This window comes from Heterocephalus glaber, unplaced genomic scaffold (genome assembly GCF_053883595.1).
Source record: "Heterocephalus glaber isolate CG9 unplaced genomic scaffold, H.glaber_assembly_v1.0 deba00001472, whole genome shotgun sequence".
Lineage (NCBI taxonomy): Eukaryota > Metazoa > Chordata > Mammalia > Rodentia > Bathyergidae > Heterocephalus > Heterocephalus glaber.
Window position 1 is genome coordinate 42,587,007 of NW_028258315.1, and position 24,905 is coordinate 42,611,911.

The 24,905-nt window shown below is 38.7% G+C and overlaps 1 protein-coding gene across 6 annotated transcripts in view; it reads left to right on the plus strand.

The window, feature by feature from the left end:
- Positions 1-24,905, plus strand: part of Sfmbt2 (Scm like with four mbt domains 2) — a 235,580-nt gene that overhangs the window by 158,148 nt on the left and 52,527 nt on the right. For all 6 annotated transcript variants that reach the window (XM_004854532.4, XM_087181970.1, XM_087181973.1 and 3 more), the window contains 2 exons: positions 4,631-4,713; positions 11,125-11,251. In XM_004854532.4, coding sequence (XP_004854589.1) covers positions 4,631-4,713; positions 11,125-11,251 — 210 coding nt within the window. The remainder of the gene's footprint in view (positions 1-4,630; positions 4,714-11,124; positions 11,252-24,905) is intronic.

The following is a 24,905-nucleotide window of genomic DNA, read 5'->3' on the forward strand; positions in this document are numbered from 1 at the left end:
TGTGTTTCTTTTATTAAAGAGAAATCTTTTCTTAAGCCTTTACTGTGCCCCATCCCTAGTCATAGGCAGGGCCTATGAGGTTACCATGATTGTCCCAGGGTGGCCACAATTCACTCCCTGGGACTAAGGCGAAGTCTCACTTTCTCTGGTAACTGGGTAAAGACAGAATTCTATTCGCACACCTGAGAGAAGATGATGTGGCACCACCATGGTGTGATCCACATGCCAAATGGAGCAGGCAGGCATTGCTTAACCTGTGAACAGAGCACAGATGCTATCTTATCCAATTCTTTTTATTATTGGAATAATTTCAAAATCATTATTGAAAACTTGGATAGACAAAGAGGAAGAAGAAAAAAGTAATCATGAGTCCAAAATGAATATTTTAATATAATATTATTATTTTTCTGGTCTTTTCTCTTTACATTTTTTATATAAATCTAATGATTCAAAACAAGTTTGCATCAGTCTTCGTCTAAAACCATGGCAACCTTTTTCACACTTTTTCCCCCAACGAACTGTAATTTCATGGCTGCAGGGCATTCCATGCACTTGGACAAGTCTCATATCATTTCTTATTGTTGGATGGAAGGTTGTTTCAGTTCGCCACGCACCTCAGTATTATCAACCATAATGCTCTAAGTATTGTAATGCATAACACCAAGTTTTTAGGGTCATTTTGATGGGATAAGTTCTGAGAAGTGAAATTGTCCTGTCAAAGGGCATGAATATTTTTCTGCCAAATAGCTTTTCAAAAGAATTGTCCATTTGCACTGTAATGCTTGAAAGTGGAGCTGGTGTATGTCAGTTAATTTGTGTTTTAAGAAAACAGGTCATTGCCCTCTTCTCTTCCTGATGTGTGACAGTTGGAATTTCGTTCAGAATAAACACTAATAAAGGCTTAAATAACTCCAATGGTTGTGGCTCAACAGTCTCCCATGACAGCTTGTGGCCAATTTTAATAGCCTAAGGGGTTTATTTCCTTTTATTTTCTTCTCTCCTCTGCTGTTTTCTTCCTCCCTCCAGGGTTAAAACATGTTTTCCTGTCTGCAGTTAAGCCCCAGTACTTCTTGTTCTCTTTGTGGATTAATGAGTATAATTGACCCCTGCTGTCTCTATTATACAAGCCAGGGCAATTTGTTTTTATGTAGCAGTTATTTTCTGAGCTGTCACAAAGCTGCCTTACAAAGAGGGCTCATTATCAACCCAAAGGAGAAGAATTTCAAGTGATGAAATGAATAAAGGTCTTTAAGCGAGGGAGGAGGAGGAGGAAAAGTCTAAGCTGTTTAGATCTTCAAAGAAATTAGTGAGTTTTAGGGGACTGAATAATTAATTCTTGCTTAGATGGTATCCAGCAAGACTTGGTTATATGTAGAAATTACTAGATTAAAAATGACTCCTCAGGGAACCTTTTGAGTCCTGGATATATAGGAGGATTGAATGTAGATCCTAGAAAAAAACATGAGCGTGACATTCTATGGACAGGGTTGCAGTCCATTAGAAGTTGGTTGTAGAAAACTGTTATATGTCTATATACAGGGACTAGGTAACTTAGGGGTTGACAGGTTTTACCTGTACAGATGTTGACCCTACAGATTACCCAAATACTATTTCAGAAAATGTTTTGTTATTCATCTAATTAAGATTTTCCTTTGCACATTACCCTCTGGGTATTCTCATGAAATCTTTTTTTCTTTTTTTGGTACTGGGTATCGAACTCAGATCCTTGCGCTTGCGAGGCAGATGGCTGAACCACTGAGCTAAATCCCCAGCCCATGAAGTCTTTTCTTTAACTCACACAACTAACTAAGAAAGTAGCAGAGGTCCAGAGAAAAGCTACTGGAATAGAAAGAGGTCTGCCAGAGCCCCAGACAAGTGGGATCCTGGCATTGCAGGGATTCACCTGGTATTGCTCCAGGGGTTACATTGTGAGGTTTCATAGGAAGACCATGGTGCATGATCACCCTGTACAGCCCTCTGACACTTTTCTCCTGAGAGAAGGGAGGGGAATTAACCGCAGGGAGGTGGAAAGAAAATCCTAAGTAGCAACAGTGAGATGATTAGAATGGTGCCTCTGAATCATAGATTGTGGCCAACAGAGGGGACCTTAAAACTGTTCTGTTTTGTGGGTTTCCAGATGAGCAAAGTCAGGCATAAATTTGATTAATTTTTACTTCAGTCCATCCAGCTAACCTGCAGAGCTGGATCTAAAACCCAGACCTCACCTTTCCCGTTCAGTGCAGTATATCTAGTTAGGAAACTTCTGGCCAGACTGAAGTATCTTAAAGCTCGTTCTTCCTTCTTTGCTCATAGCCAAATGTGAGGATTTGCTCCTATACAGGTCCAGAGAATCCAGAGAATCCATGCAAAGTGAAAGGCTGTGTGTGTGTGTGTGTGTGTGTGTGTGTGTATATATATATATATATATATATTTTTTTGGTACTGGGGATCGAACTCAGGACCTTATGCTTTCCAGAGGCAGGTGCTATGCCACTGAGCTACATCCCCGGCCCACGAGGCTATATTAATTGGAAAGCAGATGACATTGTTACCTTAGTATGACATGGACATGCTTTGTTTTGTTTACAAAGGTTCAGAAGACAGTTGTTTTGGTCCCTTCCAGAAACCTCTGATGTAAGAGCCATTTAGCAGAGGGACAGCTCTGGAGAATGGGCATGCAGAGGAACTGGAAGAACTGCTTTGAAATTAGCTGTACAGATTATATGGTGTCTGAAACTTGGAACCCTCATAGCCTTGTTGCAAAGAAATGAGCTGTTAGTCTTCAGAGAATGAAGTAGATTTTGTTTTGTTTTATTTTGTTTTTGGTACCCGGGATCGAACTCAGGATGTTGTGCTTGGGAGGCAGACATGGTGCCACTGAGCTAAATCTCTGGCCCTGAAGTAGATGTGCTATCAAAGAAGGGGACACTCCATGCTGCTGTTGGTCAGCAGGACGTGGGAGGGTCACAGGTCAGTCTTTGAGGCCAAAGGAGGATTGCTACTTGCTTGGTTAAGGGTGTCCATTCTATCAAAAAGTATAGGGTAAACTGAGCTGACTTAATGAAAATTATACTTGTATTTTGTGCTTCGGTGTGCACACAGAGGTAGAAAGCATCCGATTTCTTGAGTTTCAGAATAAAGAATGTCTTGGGGTGGGCGGAAAAAGTTGATCAAGAGCAAAATGTTCTGTGGTACTATTGCGTGATAGAGTGACTATAGATAATAATAATTCACTACACATTTTAAAAGGCTAGAAGAAAGGATTTTAAAAGGTTTTTCCATAAGGAAATGATAAATGTTTGAGGAGATAAGGTGTTTAACCTGGCTTAAACATTACACAATGTCTATCAAAACATCACATTATCCCATTAATATGTTAAATTTTTATGTTTTATTTTTCAGGTAAACATAAATTTAATTTTAAAAAGAATTTCTACACCTGTGGAATTTAGTAGCTCAATGTCCCATGTTAAGTGAATTTGCAGTGGTAGAGTATATGGTATATGAAGAAAAGGTGGGGTACTTGTGTCAAAAGTAGATTTCAGAAGTCTCTTATAGACTTATTTTACATTCACTTCAACCAATAAAGAGAACACACTAGGTGAAGTTAGCAGAGACATTGTACACACTTGAGTCAACCTTAACTGATCTGTATTTAGCATTTCCATCCTTATTAACAAGAAAGTTTTAAAACACCTCTCTCCCTTTTCCTCGGCATACCCGTTCATTGGTTTACTTTTGAACAGGTGAGACTCATGTTAAGAGGCATTTTCTACATACTTACACTTTTCTTATTTATGATTCAGAACTGTTTTATCTTGTCTCCTCCCATGTCTTGCTGTGGTTGTCGAGTTGGCTGTATTTTTATAGTCACATTCCCTTTCCTCCCACCAACGTGAAATTATTAAAAAGAAAGAAAAATGCTCACATGGGTAAGATCTGTATTTCATTCAGTTCATGAGTACATAGTTGTTTCTCGAACCCTTCTCTCAGAATCTCCAGTTCACCTCCAAAGCTTCACCACAGAGAAGCCCTTCTTTCCCTAATGTCCTTTCCTTTCTCCTCACCAGTGTGCTTCCAAGGCAACCTTTACCCTCCTTGTCTTCCTCATTTCTTTGGGGCTTTACCTTCCAAACCCCTGCTTCTTGTTTGTCCTCCGCTCTATCAAAAATCAACCCCCTACTAAGTTTCTTTTCCAATAAATTATCATTTCCTTGAAGATACCAAAAATTATGTTCCTTTGAGTTCAGAATTTATATGAAAGGGTTTCTGCAAAATGGATCCTACAAATGTGTTTTGTGCTATAGCCTCTCTCGGCTCTTGTCCTCAGTAACAAAACCCTGCCGGCAGGAGCCAGTGTACAGCAATAGGTAAGTTCCCACCTGCTTCCACTGATGTCAGGTACCGCATTGTGATGACAACATATGTTACGTGTAGTTAACACTTTAATTTTCTAAAATATTTTATTGTATCCTCATGAAATCTGAAGTGTTGTTAGGCTTCGGAAGATTTGATCCTTCATGGGCCCAGACTAGCGCCTATACTTTAATCACCAGTGTACACCAAAGTTAATCATTTGCCTCTATTTAGCTCATCTAATGCTGTCCTATCTGGATTTTGTCATTCACAGGGTACTCTGGCCAGGACTTCGACTGGGCAGATTATTACAAGCAGCATGGGGCAGAAGAAGCACCTCCCTTCTGCTTCAGAAATGTGAGGAACTTCCCTCTTGCTACTGTTCAAAATCATAGATATTGCTATACATTTTGTAAGTTGCTTTCTATTTATTGACCAACCAATTCTGGAGTATTGCCATGCGCTGTAGGTTCATAAAACACTCGTAGATTTTGAAAAACCCAACTTTCAGGTTATGGATTTATTAGAGTGATGCTGGACCATAGTAACAGAGTGACCAGTAAATGTTCAATAGCTCAAAGATGGTAAGTTTACTTCTCATTTATGAAAGAGTCCAGGATGTTCCTGATCAGTGGGTAGTGCTCATCATGGTGAGTCATGGGTTAAATTCATCACTTGAATCTAGTCAGCAGATAGGAAAAAAGATCAGGAAGGTGATGTCCTTAGTTCTAAATGCATAGCATGGTGGCAGCACACATTATTTCTCTTCATCTTCCATTGGTGAGAATTAGTCTCTCAGCTGCTATAAATGAGGTCAAGAAATGAATCCTGCCAGGTGCAGTGACACATACCTGTAATCCTAGCACTGTGGGAGGCTGAGGCAGGAGGATCATCAAGTTTGAGCCCAGCCTGGGCTTAGTGACTTAATGAGACCTTATCTCAAAATTTTAAAACAGTGAAAAAGATGTAGCAATGCAGCTTAGTGTGAAGTTCAATCCCCAGTACCAGAAGAAAAGAAATGAAAAAAGAAATAGCTCCTGGCTTCTGCTTCCCAGCCATGATTTTGTACTATGGAGAAAGGAAACAAATTCTGATGGACAGCTAGCCATCTATAACTCCATTAGATATACATTTACTATGTGGTATAATATTGACAAGTTATTAAAAATATAATAGTATGTTTATTAAAAATATAAAAGCATTTTTCTTTGATTATTTAATTAAGTACTAGTGAGATGCTAAAAATTTTGTGCTTTGCTTACTGCAAGCTGCTACCTTATTCAAAGAGAGCTTATTAGCACTAAGGGATTTTTGTGACACGGATTAGCAGTGAATGTGTATATAGTACTTCATAGTTTTAAGGGTAGTTTGTTAAAGTAGTTTATAAAATTATTTGTTTACTCTTCATCATCCTTAGGAATTATGACAAGGGATATGAAATATTATCACTGTTTTTAAAATGCAGTGTAAATGCATAACCTACTGTGCTTGGCATACTCTTAGTTTTGAAAGTTAATCTCTTATGCTAAGAAAAAAAAAGATGCAGTCCTCGTAATTGGAGCAAAGCACTGCTGAGTTAGAGACTTGCTTCTGAGCATGTGGTTTGGAGCTACAGGTTCACTGGTGCCTCTACAGTAATTTGTGCTGCAAGTATAACAGAATACAGAAAATGACAAGGAAAAGTTTTGGCTTAATAGAAACTCCAAACAGAGCATAAATCAAAATCAGACTTTGCAAAAGTAAGTGCATTAATCCCCAACTCGGCCTGTACTTATACATACAGAAGCAAATCAGTGGCAGAGTTGGGAATCCGAGCTCCTTCAGTGACTAAGTGACCTTTCCACTGAGTGTCATTGCCTTTGCACATAAGCCTTTTCTGTAGCATTGGAGAAGCGGAGGATGTGTGCTTAGGCAGTGTGACAGGGATAGCTGTGTTCCTGTGCCTCATGAGGAGAGCAAGTGGCGAGCCTCTTACTTGACTTTTCATCATTCTGGTGTCACTCTGTGAGACTCTCCTGGCCCGACACTACCACTCATTCAGATCTGGGGGAACTTCCTGTAACACGCCCAGATCTGTTTGAGGTTGTGCTTTCTACCTGATAAGAGAAATACTCTTCCTCTGACTCTTTATCCTCGGGATGAAAATTTTCACATCAGCCCTGACTTTGTATTTGGGGATTATTTCTCCATAATTGCATAGTTCCTCTAAGGCTTCTTTTTATCTGCCTTTCTTTCAACCAAGCAGGAGTTGTCTAAATGGCTTTTAATTGTGGACAGAGTAGCTGCATCCCCAGCTGGCTTCTGAACTTTCAGGATTTAGCTACCAAGATTAAATCTGTTTTAATGAATTTGCTAGTGTATTCATTAGGAGTGCCTTTGTTTCTGGCTCTCCACTTTTTTAATAGACAAGATTGTTGACTGCCTTTTGGCATATGCATTGCATTACAGGTACTTTGCTGAATTTGTTAGCTTGCTACGAGTGCTCTTTAATGGGATGCTTATTATGAATTCATTTTTTAATCACACATCTCATGAGTATGAGAAGAGAGCTAGTGTGGCACTGGATGCATGGAAGACATTTCCCTAGGGATGTTTAACAATCAGAGGCAGTTATGAAATGCATAGACACAGAAAATGCTTAGTAAAATAAACTCACAGGTAACAATTTTTGCTATTGATCTTTTATAAATTACCCTCAAGCAGTGAGTTGAGATGAAAATAGGTTACATGGTTGTAGCTTTCCTTTATTAAGTAGGATAAAATGCATTTAACTCACTTAGAGGTTTTTCAAGCAGCCTATCAAGTTGTTTTTTCTGAAGGAAGCTCAGTACATAATACGTGTGGATGCGACAGGATGATTTGGAGAAAAAAATAGCCCATCTAGAGTATCTGTGGTTCCTGCTTCCAAAGAAACATAAAGGAATGGAGAAAATTGATTTTTTAAAATGTGAATTAGATAATATTGTGATTGCATAAAGATACTGCTTTTTTCAACTTGGTTTATAAAAAGACATGTAAATATGAATTACCTTGACTTCTTTCCATGAGTCATATAAAGATGTAGTCTCTATTACTTATAGGAACTTGTTTATATTAGTTTATATATTTCAAAATAGATGTGTTTAGATAGCAGTATAACATCTGATTATAGTTTATAGTAGTTGACGATTTGAGACGTTTTCATATTTATTTTTAAAATAAATGTTTTATTTTACTTTAAATAATGTTAGGAGGGAGTTTGGCTTTCAGCATTGGCTGAATAAACTCATACTGAACTGATCTAACTAGAGATAGCACCTTAGTTCTAGACACAGTATGGAAAGCAGCTATGTGAGAGTAGAGGACATTGAGCTAACAGCAGACCCAGTAGGCCAGGGGACAAGGTTGGAAGGAAGAGGCAGCATAGAGTGCATGTCTTGTTTTGTTTTTTTAGACAGTATGTGAAACAACTAAAAGTGATGTAAAACTCATACTTTTCTGCCCTCTTAAACCAGAGTATGAGATATGGGCAACCACAGACACTGGGAGTTTCAGATAGGGGAGATCAAGGTGGGGAAAACCACAGATCCTGTGTTATTATATCCTTGGCTCATCTTTGAATCGTGTATGTGCCAGGCAGACTCCAAGCAGCTTAGGTAAGGATAAAAGAATAGAGCTGCAATTTGAGTTCCTTTCAACAGACAGAGTTTGTAGTGCGAGTCCAGCCAAGTTAATTGCTTGCTAAAATAGAAAAATTGATACCATTGGTAGGAATATAACAATCCAGAGTCTCCACATCATAACATTTATAACATGTTTCAATTCAGAATTGCTCAACACATGAAGAAACTGGGAAGTCATATTAATTTTTCAATAAGAAAGGTAAATAAAAAGCCCCAAATCAGCATGATCCAGACAAGCTCTCCCCACCTGAGACCCTGCACCCACATACTAGAGGTTGAACCCAGGGCCTTCACAGTGAGCTGTATCCCCAACACTATTTATTTATTTATGTATTTATTTATTTTTGTGACAGAGCCTCACTAAGTTGCCCAGACTGGACTTGAACTTGTGATCTTCTGGCCTCAGACTCTCAGAGTGCTGGAATAACAGGCATACCACCATGCCCAGCTACAGACAAGAATTTTTTTTTTTGGTACCAGGGATTGAACTCGGGTCCTTGCTCTTGTGCAGCAGGCAGCGAAACCACTGAGCTAAATCCCCGGCCCAACAGACAAGAATTTTAAAACCCCAGTTACATCTAAGCTCAGTGATATAAAGCATTGGTTCTCAGCATGTGTTCTCTATATCAGCATCTTCAGAATCACCTAAATACTTGGTGGAAATACAGATTCTTTAGCTGGACCCATAATCGACTGAATCAGAAACTGTGGAATAAGGCCCAGCAGTCTGTTTTTTTTTTAAAGACTCTTAGAGTGATTCTGAGATGTCATAAAGTTTGAAAATCATAAAGATAAAGGAAAATATCCTCATTGTGAATGAAAGATAGGAAGTCCCAGAGAAGAAGTAGAAACTATACTTGAGAAATATAATTTCTGAAATAAACAAATTCAGATTCATTGGAATAGAATGGGGATAACAAAGGAAAGAGTCCACAACCTTGAATAGAGAAATTATCCTATGTGAAGAAGAGAGACAATAGGATTGGTGAGGGGAGAAAAAGATAAATGGAAGCTCAGGGATCTGAGGGACAATATCACGTATAATTGGAAACCCAGAAGAGGTGACTGAATAAAAATAAAACCAGATACATGACCTATAAAGATATATAGAAGATGTAGGGGCCGGGGATTTAGCTCAGTGGTTCCACCTCCTGCCTTGCAAGCGTGAGGTCCCGAGTTCCATCCCCGGTACCAAAACAAAACAAAACAAAAAGATATATAGAAGACGTGATGGGACACACCTGTAATCCAAGCACACAGGAAGCTGAGGCCAGATCAACACAAGTTTGAGGCTAGCTTGAGCTACATAGTGAGTTCAAGTCCAGCTTGAACTATAGACCATATCCTATCTTAAAAAATGATATATCTATATATCTATATCAGTATCTCCAACAGGGAGAAATGCTCAGCATCGTTAATTAGGGGAATGCACGTTAAAACCACAGTGACCTTCCTCTAGATATGTACTGGTCTAAGTTTTGAAAAATAGTAGTATCAAATATCAATGAGGATTTGTAGTACCTGGAATACTGGCATACTTCTGATGGGAATGCAAAATGATACAGACACTTTGGAAAATAGCATGGTAGTTTCTTGGAAGGCTAAACTTTCTTTTACCATATGTTCCAATAATCCCATTTCTGGATATGTGAAAGCTTAGGTGTTGAGCTGGGTTTCCCCCATTTATATGATCAGGTTTCAACACACACACACACACACACACACCTGTACCTCAGAATGAGATAGTATTTAGAAGTAGCATCTTTAAAGGTAATTAAGGTAAGAAGAGATAATATGGGTGGCTTTATCCAGTATGACTGGCATCCTAATAAGAAGAGGAAATTAGTGCACAGGTACATACCGAGGGAAGACCATGTGAGGACACTAGGAGTAGACAGTCATCTGCAAGCCAAGGAGAGAGGCCTAGAAAGAACCAACTGTTGATGCCTCGATGTTGGACATATAGCCTTCAAGACTATGAGAAAATAAATACCTGCTGTTTAATCTACCAGTCTATAGTATTTTATTTGGCAGCCTGTGTAGGTTAATATATTTCTGTTTCCACAAAAATTTATACCTGTCTGTTTATAGTAGCTTTATTCATAGTGGCCAAATACTGACAAGGGTTCAGATGCCTTTTAACTGGCAAGTGGATTGTGGTACAGCTATGTGAACTACCAGGCAATAAAATAAAACAGACTACTGATTCCTGGATACTCTGAGTGAATCCTGAATGTATTTTGCTAAATATAAGAAGCCAGGCTGCAAAGGTTCCATATATAGTGATTCCATTTATATGACACTCTGGAGTAAAAAGACAAAATTTTAGGGACAACGACAAGAAAAACCGAACTGGTGGTAGCTCACAATTAAGTGACAAGGAGGAATTGATTAGAAAAGGGCCAAAATGCAAGGGTATTTTGGGGTGAAGAAACTGTTCTGTGTTATGGTTATGGGTGCATGACTTTATGCATTGGTTTAACAATCCTGCTTTCACAGAGCAGGACACCCAAAAGAATGAATCTTATTATATGTAAAATTTTAAGTTAATTTAAAAAGTAAATAAAAAGAGCAAACAAAATAAAGATCATTTCAGATAAGAGAAAACTAAAGGAGTTCATCACCAGCAGATATGTACTATAAGAAACGCTAAAGCATATTCTTCAAATGTCCTTTAAAAGAAAATGATGCCAGATGGATACACCATCTTCCTATGTCACTACCCTCAAATATACATAGGTATGATTTTAGCAGGAAATAAAAGGGAGTAGAAGAAATGATGCATCCATCAATAATTTCATAGATATAAGGGTGCCTATGGAACTGGAAAGAGTGAATGTATTCAGGCCTTCACTCATTTACCAAGTATTACTAGGCACCCATTGTATGCCAAGCGTAAGTAATTTCTGGGTTTGAAAAATGAAGAGTCCATGGTTCTTTCCTTGTGATTGGTGGGAAGGACAAATGTGTAGCCAAAGCTGTATGGTTCATATGTGAGATATGTGTGCACGTGTCCATGTCTGGTTCTACATCCCCCAACTCTGTTGCTGCCCCTTAGCCTGCCGAGGGAACTACTAGCTCAGCATCCCTTCTGTTTCCCTTCCAGACATCATTTAGTCGGGGCTTCACTAAGAACATGAAACTTGAAGCTGTGAACCCTAGGAACCCAGGAGAACTCTGTGTGGCCTCTGTGGTCAATGTGAAGGGGCGGCTGATGTGGCTGCACTTGGAAGGTATGTATGTGAGAACATAAGATCCATCTGGATTTGGCAGGGAATATACAGAAGAATTCAGCACTCACTCAAGTATCTTCCTTGCTTCCCTTTTGTTTAAACAGCTCTTAAATTATTCAGTGTTCTTAAATAAGTGAAACTAATCAAATATAAATTCATTCAGAGGCGCTCATCTTAAGTAATAATTTCACAAAATGAGATGTTGAGATAATTATGTTTGGAACTCAGTGGTCTTTTTACATCTATGATTGTAAAAGCTAATGTCACGATTAAATTAATATGAGTCACTAAAAATGGTATTTGAGGTTTTGGTTGTTATGAGAATAAAATCATATATTTGCATTTTAATGTGCGTAATACCCTTTACTTTGGTTTCTGATGTAGATGTTTAATTTTTCCTCAAAATACTGCCTGTGTGGGAGGTGACTTTCTCCCCAAATAGATAATAAACAAGATTTAGACTGGTTTCTTCAGTAATACTGAAACCATTCTATGATGAACATATAGTGAACTATTCTACATTTAATTTGCAAGTATACAGAAAATTCAGAGAACAATGTATTTTGTGTACAGAACCTTGATCAGATTTTGGATTTAGGTAGAAGACTATTGTATAGATGGTATATTTTCACTGAGAAATAATCAAAATAGATATAATCTCTAATGTTTTCCCACCTTTTCCTCATTTATAATTCTTTTTCTAATGATTTCACAGAACTCAGTGGTTTTTGTAAATGTACATGCAAGAAAATAAGAATAAGTTGAATAGTAAAATATTGTTACCTTTCCTGGTTGCATAGTTTACATTTTATGACCTGCCTGTATTCGGGTAGAAAGTTTAGAAGGAAGATCTAGTATCTCTGATGCTAATATTGTCGTGTCCTGTTTCCTCAGTAAGCAAGTCTAAAAAATGCGTGGAAAGTTCTTAGATGAGGCTACAATCTTATAAATATTGTAATCTAATAGATTGGAAAATGTAGAGAATAGTCCTTTTGGATGTTATTGTGTTGTTAATTCCAAGAAAATAGTTTAAAACATTGCTTAGATGTAAGGCTTCAGCATCAATTGGAAATCAATGGAAATTTTCAAAAAGTTTATTGCTTAGTGTATTTTCAAGTGGAACAGCTTCAATTTGGAATCAACCAAAAGGTAGACACAGACAGAGTGTTGCTATTTCTGCTGCAGGAATAGAACATGACTTCGTTTTCATTGCTGTACATAGAGTTGAATGCACTGCTGTTGGGACTTCAAATTAACTTGCTCACTAACACTAGCCATGTTAATGAGGTTAGAGACTTGTTTGCATTATTAATTTGAAAACAAAAATGGCAAAGTTAGAAGCCCATGTTTCATCATTATTATTTAGCACATTATGGTGAAATTCTTTAGCAGTCATTATTTATTTAGCGGTTTCTGCTTTCAGTGTGCTTTACAGCTGTTAATTACCTAACACAAACAGCAGTAAGAGCGTCCTGATTTTTATAGATGGAGAAACCAGCTAAGCCATTAAGATCTGCCTGGGGTTCATTTTCATTGCTTTTGACATTTTCTCTGTTTCTTAATTCACTAGACTGAGCAGTTTCCCACTTCTAGAAATAAGAGTGATGAGCAACACTTAATGTATATTTAACATTTTTAACAGTAATTCTTCCTTTTGCTGGTCTCTTTTGGATGTAAATTTTTGGTTTTATAACAAAAAAGGGAAGTAGCTCATGTCATTTCTTCTTATTCTCTGGAGTGCTTTTACTCTGCAGTAATAAAAAGTAGTTACCCTTAGCAAACAGGTTAGAAAATAAGATTATCCATTTTATTTCCAGACCTTACACAGTTTTTACAAAGTGTTTGTAGGACCGAGGGTTTAGCTCAGTGGCATCACACTTGCCTCCCAAGCACAAGGTTCTGAGTTCGATCCCTGGAACCAAAAAAAAAAAGTGTTTGTAAACAATCTGTTATATATTTTCTATCAAATACTCTAGTACTGTCTGTTAAATACCATCTGAAATTATTGGTCCAAATCATGCATTTTTATCATCACTTTAAAAAATACATGTAAATAAAGAAAATTTCAGGGTTTCCTTGATTTTGTTTGTTTTGGTTTTGGCTCTTGACTGAGCATTTACCTTTTAAAGTGACATTTTTATGTCATTTATATAATATATCGTTTCCTTTATTAGTCCTAGGGATAAAATGATAGGGATTCATTATGGTCACTTTGTGGCTGTTAAATTGTTTTATATGTTGATAGTTATTCTGATTATAGACCATTTATTTGACACTTCAAATGTTATAAAGTACTATATAACAGTATTATTAATTATTTTAATGAATTAAATTGATTTGAAGTCTTTTCAACACATGGCTGATTGACCACTTTTAGGTAATTAAAATGATCACCTCTAGTTAATATTTGACTTCTCTTGAAGTCAAATCATTCTTTAGGTATCCCGAAGGGTCTGATGTTGAAAGGAAGCAATGAATATGATATGTGAGATTAATGTAATATTATTGTAGGTGCATATTAGAAAAGTATTCTAAGATCTCATAAACCACTGATAGGAAGAGTAGTTTATAATGACAGTGTTTAAAGTTTAGGAACAGATGCTGTGGTATTTTCTCTCATCTCAACATTTTGTTATACGTAATCATTCTACAGTTATGAACATGATCCATACAATACAAGTTGCTTTCAATTTTAAGCCTCCAGCATTCCAGCCACATACACTGGCTCACATATTTATGGGGCTGCCTTCTCATGAATCAAGTAACTTTATATTTATTCCAGATAATTTTTTTATAGGACAGATGTGGCTTGGGTGTTTTCCTTGTTCTCATGGCTCTTTAATCCTTAAGAGAGTCTACATTTTGTGTTACTTTTCTTGGCTTCTCTTATGAGGTCTACTTTCCTAGAATCATTTTTCCTGGCCACTTTTCCTAAATACAGGTTGAGTATTCCTTATTTGAAATGCTTCATACCAGAAGTGCTTTGGGTTCATATTTGGATTTTTTGGAACATTTGCATGCATGCATATAATGAGATATCTGGAGGAGAGGACCCAAATCTAAACATGAAATTCATTTATGTTTCATATATGTACATTGCTTGAATATAATTTTATACATTAATTTTAGTAATTTCGTGCACAAAACAAGGAGTTTTCTACTTGTGGAGTCATTTGGCACTCAGAAGTTTCAGATTTGAGAGCATTTTAGATTTTTGGAGATTAGGGATGCTCTACCTGAAAATAAACACACATAGCTTGCAGTTCCAGTGGTAAATGAAGCAGATTAAATTGTTTAGTTCTAGGGGGTGGGATTGAATCCAGGGAATTTGCACTAAGCTACATCTCCAGTCCCTTTATTACTTTTTAATTTGAGACAGCATCTTGCTATGTTGCCAAGTTTCCCAGGCTGGGCTTATACTTGAGATCTTTCTACTGTAGTGTCCCAGGCTGCTAGGATTATAGGCATGTACCACCATGCCTGGCTAACAGCTTAGCTTTTTGTCCATAGTTCCACAGAATAGAGATTTTACTGAGAAAAATTATTATACTGTTTAAAAATTATGGTAAAATATACATTATAAAATTTACCATTTTAACTGACCATTTTTAAGTGTCCAGATCTGTGTATTCACATTGTTGCTGTCATTACTATAATTCATCTTGCATCTTGCTAAACTGAAACCCTGAACACATTAAAATCAAGTCCTGTTCCCTTTCACCTTCAGCTCCCAGCAGCCACTGTTCTACTTCTTGCCTCCATGGATTGGAGAACCCATATGGGTAGAATCACACAATATTTATCTGAAAATATTTTTTGCAGGATTTACTACTCACAATAATGCTTTTATGATTATACCCTATTTACTTATATAATAATTTCCCTTATTGTCTTTTTGACCTTCACATAACTGGCTACTTCATCAGCAAGAACACCAAGATGGGGGGAGTCATGCCTTATTCAGGATTAAAGAATTTGTTGCCTTCTAGTTGTACACACACTGTATCTCTGATTTTTATCCTTCTAGTTTATTTTCTTTTATGAAACCATTAAGTTAGCAATCTTAGGTAGTATGAGAAATATACATATAGTTGTTTGTTAATCAGAACTACAAGTGTAAACTCTAGAAAAAAATATCCAGGGTCTTCCTAGGATTTATATATGCTAGGATTATATTTAGCAGAAAGCAACAAAATACTGTAATTAATAGTGACTTATGTCATTGCCTTGCAAGCTTAATGTGCATGCAGATCACCTGGAAATCTTGTTAAAATTAAATTACTATTAAATCTGGGGTTAAGCCTGAGTGTCTTCATTTCTAACCAATTCCCAGCTGATGCCAATGCTTGTAGTTAAGTAATCTGGTGCTGGGTGACAAGGAATTACATAGGTAGTTGTTTCAAGCAGCAAAAACTGGGAGGTAGCCAGAATGGAACTGATAGGTCAGCCTGAGGATTTGATGCACTAGCTGGCTTCCTTCTTTCAGCTGTGCCATTCTTGTAGTTGGTGGCATTTGTCCTCATTACAAGATAGGTACTAAGGCTCCAGGGATTGTCTGTTTTAAAGGAAGGAAGAAAATAGGAGGGAGGAAGACAAGCAAAGTCTGTCTTGTTTAAATGTCTTTTGGGGAAACATCTCCAGTGATGCCTGCTTAAATCTAATTGTCTAAAACTGGGTTACATGACCATTACCTCCTTCAGGAATGTTGAGTGGTGACTGAGCTTTGGGCAGCCAGTCTAAAGTGTCTGCCACACTTCTCAGAACAGGGGTCGTGATAACCTGGGAGATCTGCTGAGATCAGCAGCAGAAGGCAGTGAGGACAGAGCTGATCAAGAGACCATGTGAAAAGGGTTCCACCAAGTAAGGCACATGTACAGAAAGAGAAGGGGCCAGTGTAGAGGTGGTGATGAAAGCATGGGGAATGGGCAGGAAGGTGCCTGAGTCTTCCAGCTGACAACTCTGCCCTTCAAATACAGCTCCTAATGCCAAATGCTTCTTGCCCTTGATCTTGATTATAATGCTTGATTGTGATCTTGATTATAATGCTATAATTTCTTGATTGTAATGCTGCCTCGTGGTGCTAAAGTTGCAGAATGTCCTTAAGGAGGCTGATTCTTGGCCATCTGCTGTCTGGCAGTGCAGGATTCCAGATGCTCAGTGCTTAGAGAGTTCGTGAAGCATCAGAATTACAGACAGAGTGGTTCCTGGGGTCCTGTGTAGACTGGCATTTCTGATTCTGTAAAGATTGAATCTACTTTGAGTTCAGGGTCAAGAAAAGGGAAAGTGACTTTGGTCAAGAAACCTTTAAACATATTTTTCACTTACCAAGATACTGGATATTTGAAAAAGATGAGACTCTTTTTGGTAATGCTTACTTCTGACTCGAACATCTTGAGTCTTGATGTTCCAGCTTTATTAAAACCTGTATGTTAGCTTTCCAACACCATAACAAAGTGCTTCAGATAATCAGATTCTAAAGAAAGAAGTTTCATTTTGGCTCTCTGTATTGGAGATTCCAATCCATTATAATTTGTCTCCATTGCTTTGGGCCTGGAGTGGGGTTGCACATCGTAGTGAAAGTGCATGGTGGAGCAAAACTGCTTACCTTCTCAAGAGCCAGAGAGCAAAAAGAGAAAGAAGGGACTGGGTCCAACAGTCTCCTTGCAGAGCTCACTCTCAGTGTCTTAAGGGCCTCCCACTAGGCTCTACCTCTCAAAGGCTCCTTCTCCTGCAATTAGCATCAGGACACCAAAGCATTTAACACATGAGTCTTTGGGAAACATTTAAAATCCAAACTATACAACTTGGTCCCCTAAAATTAATTGAAGCCTCATGTGCACTGCAGAGGGGATAGCCCTCAGTTTCCTAAGGAAATAGTCCTGGGAGCTTGAGTAGCAGAAAGAGGAAACACTTCCTCTCATCTAGGCATCCTTGCCTCTGTGTAGGGAGCATTTTCTTCTTAGTGGATGACATTCATCACCTCAGGGGAGTGCTCAGCCAAGAGGGAGCAGGGCAGTGCTGGGGTCAAGGCACATGTGTTAGATGCTGTGGGCACATAGAAATGAACAGACCCTGGTCCTTCAAGTGCCAACATTAAACAGGTGTTTGAAGAATTATATGTGTCAGGAATTTACAAACTATCATAGGAATTTGGGGGGCATAGTGGATATGGAGACTATTCCAGTGAGTGGAGCCTTGAAGACTATGGAAGAGGTAGCATTTGAGCCTAGACCTGTGAGGTGGATAGTTAGGAGGAGGAGAAGATGTCAGGTTTGCTATTGAGATTTTAATTCTAACTGACTGGAAGGTGGAGAAGCCATAGTTACAGGAGCTAGTATACAGGAAGAGATTTAGAAAAAAGCATAAATTTGAATTTAAGACAGTTGTGTTTTAACATATGGATAGGAGTTTCCAGTGCAAATGGATAGCTAGTAGCTAGAATATTGACACTGGAGTCCTGATCAGAAGCTACAGAATATATGGGGTCACAGACTGTGTATGTTTTTTTAAATGCAGAGACTCTGCAGAGTCTCAGGACTGCATGCCTGCCTGGGTTCTTTCAGGCAAACAGGAATGTAAAATCCCCATCATTTGGGGAGTCTGCAAAGAAGCTGAGGCACCAGAGAACAGCTGTATTCACAATGATTTGGAGCTGGGCAGAACTGTGCCAAATGTAGGCTTGTGACTACAGTGTGGCTTTGAACAAGTTTCTTAGTTGTGAGTCCTGATTTCCTCATTTCTGTCGTGGTGATCACTTTGTTACTGTAGCAAGAGGTTGGGTTGAGATAAGAGTCAGCACAGTTCCCAAGAAACAAAATGAAGAGACAGTTCTACGGGGCCAGATAAAGATGTGGTGGTGTGCCTCACAATGTACTCATCATCCCTGGTACCAGGCTGCTTCCTGGAGGCTGTGATGGAAAGGACTAAGAGGAGCCTGCAGCAGGGTCTTTGTCATTGGCCATAATGCCTGTATCCCTAGGGGACTCTAAAGCCACGTGGGGCAGGGACAGGAGTTAGGGACCCAGCAAGGTCCAGTGTGTGTGAAGGCAGAGTCAGTGAAATCACACTTGTTGGCACACCTGTTGGCACACTGTTGATGTTGAGGACAAACTGCTCCCTGCAGAGTTAATACCACCTCTGGGGTGCCCACCTGGATGGTGTGATGCAAGGTGGCCTTGGAGCTCTCCAGGTGAACTCAGTGCCCTACAGTATTGCTGGGGTGGGTCCCATTCCAGTGTTTGATAGCACAGAGCAGCACTCGGAATCCCATTTATAAAGTGGGAAAAAAATCATCCCTGCCTCCTATGATGAGTGCATTACATTAACTATCACATGGAAATCACATAAGACAGTTTCAGACACACAGGAAGAAGCTGGTTAATGTTCCATTTTTTTTTATCCACATGATGATTCATATTAGTTTGCTCTGCCTTAGAAGATATTTGATATGCTCTATATTTCTGAATATTAAAACATTTTACCTAGGGCAAGAATTCCTTTTACATCATAAAATGATTTGCAGGAAACATTACCACTGAGGTATTTAACTTTCTTAGTTGTTGCCTACAGAAATTTTTGAAGACAGCTCTAGAAAGTGAACAATAAAACTTGGTTTTGTAATTCGAAGTAGGGAATTTGGGTTTAGTGTTTTCACACTTTGAATGTGTGGATGGAATAGTGGCCCTGTAGGATTTTTCATCCAGTCTCTTTCCATTCTAGTTTGTTAAAAACAAGGAATAAACACACACACACACACACACACACACACACACACACACACACACCCCAAAGAAGACTTGAAGTCCTCAGGTCTGTGGGGAAATATCAAAATTTCTCCTATGATCCTTCCTTTTTTGCTCCCCTCTGAAATGAAAATTAGAAAAAAGAAAAAGGTTTTCATAATAAACGATGGCAAAACACATTCTTTAACCCTCAGCCTGTGAATCTATGGTGAGGATAGCTTTGGACAGTGAGGTTTTAAAGCTCATGAATACTTCCACATTGCCAGGCACAGTACCTATGGGCCTGGTTCCTGTGTGGTCTCTGATTTTTACAAATGCCACCAGGAGCAATGTAGAGGCTCCTTAAGTCTGTAGAATATCAGCAAAGCTGGCTATAAATACAACAAACAGTGACAATTCAAGAACAAATGATCTTGCCTTTTCCCATCTGAAGAAATGCATGCAGTTTGGAATTGCCCAGTGGCATTTTCCAGTTTACCTGATTTTGACTGCACTTTTTGGCTGTGGGGAGATGGTCCCTGAATATAAGCATGGTGAGTTTCCTTTTCTTCACTTGCTTTCATTTCTCCACCCGTTAAGGTTGGAGTGCAGGAAGAAGTGCCTGGTCTGGCTGGGCCTCTTCCACCTGTAAAGGTTGTGTGTGTTCTTGGCAGGGATGACAGGCATTTTTTTATCTTTAGGTAAGAGAGTTAGTGCATATTCTCCATCTCTTGCTTTGGTTGGTTAATTCTTTTGTATTATTGTGATGTTTTCTTTTATGTACATTTTTCTGTGATCATTTGTAATTTGCTGTCTTGAGGTTGTGTCCTAATCCTGTACTGTTTGCAGCATTTGACTTTCATCTACCCCTCCTTCAAACTCTCCTCCCTCTTCCCCAGAACCTTGGGCTGGGTAGGTTTGTCTTCCCATTATCTCTTCATTCTAAGGTGAGTTTCCAGATTCTTCAAAGTCCCTCTTCTTTTTGGTACCAGGGATCTAACTCAGGATCTTGCACTTGCAAGGCATGCGGCAGAACCACTGAGCTAAATCCCCGGTCCCAAAGTCCCTCTTTTCACCACTTCCGTGTGCAGTCTCATCTTTCTCTGTGACTTCGGATGGTTTTGGGTTGGTGAATCTGAGTACACAACACTCATAGCAAACACATTCATTTCCCCTCTCTTCATCTGTCTGTAAAACATGTCCACATGGACATCTGCATAAATGGAACCCCTAAATCTGATCTTCTCCTTGACTGTATTGCCTGATCCAGTGGCATCATTATTTTACCTAAGTTAGACCCCCCTGAGTCCTCCAAGCTAGAAGCTCTAGAATTTTGTTTATTTACTCTTCTCCAACTGGTCTATCACTTCAGTCCCTGTCTTCCTCTCTGATCTCCTTTCACTTCTACAGTAAAATCCAGGTCTTCATCCTTCATTCTTATAATTACAGAAGTCTCCCAACTGCTCCTTCTGCTGCCTCCCAGAGGCTGTAAGAGTTATCTGTGTAAAACATAGTCATGGCCTTTTCCTAACACTCAGTGTGTCTGTTTCTTACAGATTCAAGACTAAATTCTGTAGCATGGCATTCAGCTCCATCCTTCCTGGATATATGCTCTTGAGTGCTTTCTGAGTTCACAAACTTTTCATATATTGTACACCTCTGTAAAATGTGTTCAAAGATAGAGCTGACCTTACAATGTGCCTGTGGGCATTGGTTGAGAGAGTATCTACAGAGTCATGCTTGGCATATGATAGTAATGCTCAGTAAATGAAAGCTGTTGATGATATTTTATTAGCTACACCTTTTCTTTGCTGATTTGCCACCCTGCAGGGCCCTGAACTCCATCTGAAAGGATTGCTCAAGGCATCTTTAAACATCCTGCTACTGATATTGGAGCTATAAGCCATCGCACAGAGCTTCAGTCCTGTTTTTGCATCTCATGCAGCATGGTGTTCATACAAAACATCATGTGGTGCACTTTGCTTGCTAAATTAAGTCTGGGGAATAAATCAAATGCAAGTTTCTGAATAAAAAGACCATTTCAGATGCTATCTCTTACAGCTGCTGTTTTGCCAGGGTATTTGGGGGCAGTGAGCTACTTTATACTTCTAAACTAATTTCACAAATACCTTGATCAGTTTTTTCCACATACTTGACTCAGTTCCAGTAAACCACCCTCCATGTCGTCATCAACGATTGGGTTCACCACAGACTTAGTGCATCCAAAGCCCTAAAGAGCAGGGTCTAGTAAACTGTATTTTAAAATTGCCGTTTCCAGATGATTCTTATACAAACTAGTTTGTAAAGCATTCTAGTAAATGGGATGGTCAAGGTTTCTGTGGCTCAGAGAAACCTGTTTGAGCCATCTGTCTTAGTTTCCTCATTGCTGAGACAAATACCTGACATCTAAAGTTAAAGGAGGAAAGGTTTACTTTAGCTCACAGTTTATATAGATTTCAGTCCATAGTCAGCTGGCTCCAAGGTAAGGCAGCATGACAAAGGGACATGGCAGAGGTGAAACAGCCCATGGCAGGGTAGGCAGGATGCAGAAAGCAGTGAATCAAAGTGAAGCAGCAGCAAACTTCCCTTTCCCTTTTATTTCATCCAAGATACAAGCCTTTTGGGTGGTGCTGCCCCCACCCAGGATAGGCCTTCCCATTACTATGCTAAACCAATCAAGGCACTAATTTAGCAATCACACCCTTAATCATAGTCACACACCTTAATCCAACATTACACACTCATGATCCAGCCACTTTCCAAAAGCCCTACCTATGAGCACGTAAGTCTTTGAGGGGGCATTTAATTACAAGCCATAATACCATTCTCCTGAGTTTAGGAGAAGAGATACAGAAAACAGCCCCATAAGCCTTTCCATAATTTAAAAGTCAGGTGGTTAGACAACCATTTTGCAGACACTTACAAAAAAATGAATCAAGAGAAAATGCAAATATGAAAATAATTATATTTGAAGCCAGTTTGGGTGGTTTTAACATCTGTAAAGAGAGGCTTACATGAAACACTGAGGGGTGAAACTGTTTCTACAGATTAGGCTGTGGGAGCAACATTTCCTGGACAAATGAAGAAGGTGGCCCACAAGTACCTGTGAGAAGAGGCTGTTCATATGAGCAAATTTATGGGCTGGGGATTTAGTTCAGTGGTTTTGCTGTTTGCTGCATAAGTGCAAGGACCAGAGTTCAATCCCTGGTACCAAAAAAAAAAAAATCTTCTACTCATATGAGCAAATTTATTTTGTTCTGCAAGTTGATGCTGTGATAGGCTTTTCTTGACCAGCAACAGAACCGGCTCTGTTTTGTTTGTTTTGCTTTTGCTTTTTGTGATGCTGGACTTGTGCATGTTTGGCAAGTGCTCTACCACTGAGCTACACCTCCAGCCCCATTTATGGCTCTAGCTGTCTTATGTAGAATGAGAATTATTCTGGAAGGCTGTTGATGAAAAGCTGGTGGACTCACTTCTTCAGAAGGCTTTGTAGAGGAAACAAAGTTTGGGATTTCTAGTTGTAATTGTGATGAAATGTGACTTCTGGGTGACCATGTTCTCCAAAGGCAGAACGCCTAGAGACAAAGCCTGATCTGGCTTCTTCAGGAGGAAGCAGCTACCCCATAATGGGAATTCTGTGGATGGGTTATGTGGCTCTTATAGGATGGAGACTGATGCTGTATAGGCTGTTCTTCCAGTAAAGGAACAAGGGTAAGACATGAAATCTGCCCACCTCAGATGCTGTGCAAGACTCCAAAGGTTGGTCACCCAGTTCAGGTCCTGCATCTTCCCCTTATTGGGTGGTTCATCTCTTTCCTCTATCTTGGTTTACTCATCTCTAAAACGAGAATGGAAACAGTCTGTATTTTAGGATTGTTATGATGATTAAACATATGGGAAAGTGTCTAGCCTACAATAAGTGTTGTAAGCAAATGCTATTGTGTAAGTTTCTCCACTCCACATTCCCCATACTCACCTTTAATCCCATTTCTGTTGTTATCTTGCCAGCCACATTTCTGCCCAGCTCTTTTGTTCCTTAGGAGCATGGCTCTAAGGCTGACAAAGTGATACCCTAAATACTGCCTTATAGGTTGGCATCTGCACAAGAGCCAAGTAGAGGGGAGAATGCAGGGTGTCCAGGTCCCAGTTCTTGCTTGCTCTTGGGTAGTCAGGCTCACTTTTCATTTTTCTCATGTTTTCCCTTTTCATCTCAGACTTGAATGGGTCAATACTTGGCATGCCCTTTAACTTTCAGTGAGGATATTAACCAAGGTGAACTTGTTCCCTAAAACACTTCTTACCGTTCCTCCCATCTCAGCTTTTAACTGAAATGAAGAGGTACTTCTGATTCCATTACTGAAGTAATGAAAATCATTTACCTTCCTTGTGGTTGACTCACTCATTCATATCAGTCTCATATCCATCTCACCTGTGACACCCAATACCATTTCTACTCTCAATTTCAGTCATCTTTGCCCTCTCTTCTCTGATTTGTTGGAAGACAAGTAATTACATAGCTTTAGGGATTTGATAGGAATGTGTTCCTGGGAAGATGTGAAAGTTTCCTCCCAAGTCATTTCCTCTTTTCATCCTCATGTTCTGAATAGAATGTGTTACCAACTGAATTGCACTGATCTGTCTCATTGGTTGGACTGAGCTGTGATTCAAAGTTCCATCAATTTCAAGGGCAAATAGAGCTTTGTGAACTGCTGATGCAAGAACCAAGTTCTGAAGAGATGAGAAACTGCAAAATATTTTAAGGTTCCAGTGTAATACTCACAAGTATATATGCATGTACATTTATTTTTTGAGTACAGAAACTTTTGTTTTGTTTTGTTTTTTGGTACCGGGGATCGAACTCAGGTCCTTGCCCTTGCACAGCAGGCGGTGAAACCACTGAGCTACATCCATGGCCCAGAAACTTTTAACAGTGCAATGATTCATTTCAATTGTGTTTTATTTTCTTTTATGGTTACTTGCCTTTCATTAATCTGACTTCAGTAGAAATACCATGTTTGTATATGAGACTCTTCCTTTCTTCTCTGAATCTCTTTTGTTGTGCTGTTATTATCCTGGGGATTGCAGAAACTGTGATTGTAAAGCAGTAAATCATTCCCCAAAGCACAAAAACTATAAAATATCTTTGATTAGATTCTCTCTCCCTCTCTTGTTCTCCCCATCTTCTGGCCACCTTGCTACTTTCTCAACAGACACCTACTGTGCTGGTATTTTGCATTTCCTTCCAGATATATTTTATGTAGATATTAAATATATTGTTTCCCCTTTTAAATAAATCACAGCATCCTTTATATTCCTTGCCTTTTCTTGCTCTCCAATACATCTTGGAGACCTTTAACTATAAGTATATAAAAACATTTGTCATTCTTTTTATAGCTATAGAATATTCCAACATTTGAATATATACCCTACTTTATTTAAGTACTTTCCCATAGATGGAGATATTGGCTTCCTGATAGATTTTGAGATGAGGTTTCTGAGTAAGAATGAACAAGTAGAATCTATAGCAATATGATGCAGCTTGGACAAAGACAAAGATTGAGTATACTATAGTGTTGTTGTATAAGGATTTTTCTATAAAATGAAAAAAAAAGATTGCATTGGTCTTTAGTCAGGTATCAAGCTTTGCATATATACTTTTTCATAGTCCTAGAAGAACTACCAAAATTCAAGGAACACCATTGTATGCAGTTTTAGGAATTATTTTTAAGGTATTGGGTCCTCAATCTTAGAAAATAATAAATTTTCTTTAAAAGATTATTCTGAAGCTAGCCAGATATATCTAGATTCTTAAGGGTGATAAAAGGTGATAAAGAATTTGTACCCATCATCTAGAATGGGATTTGAAAAGTTTAGGGTTGAGATAACTTTCTTGAATGATAAATAACCCATTTTTTTCATCCGTCCTTATTCAG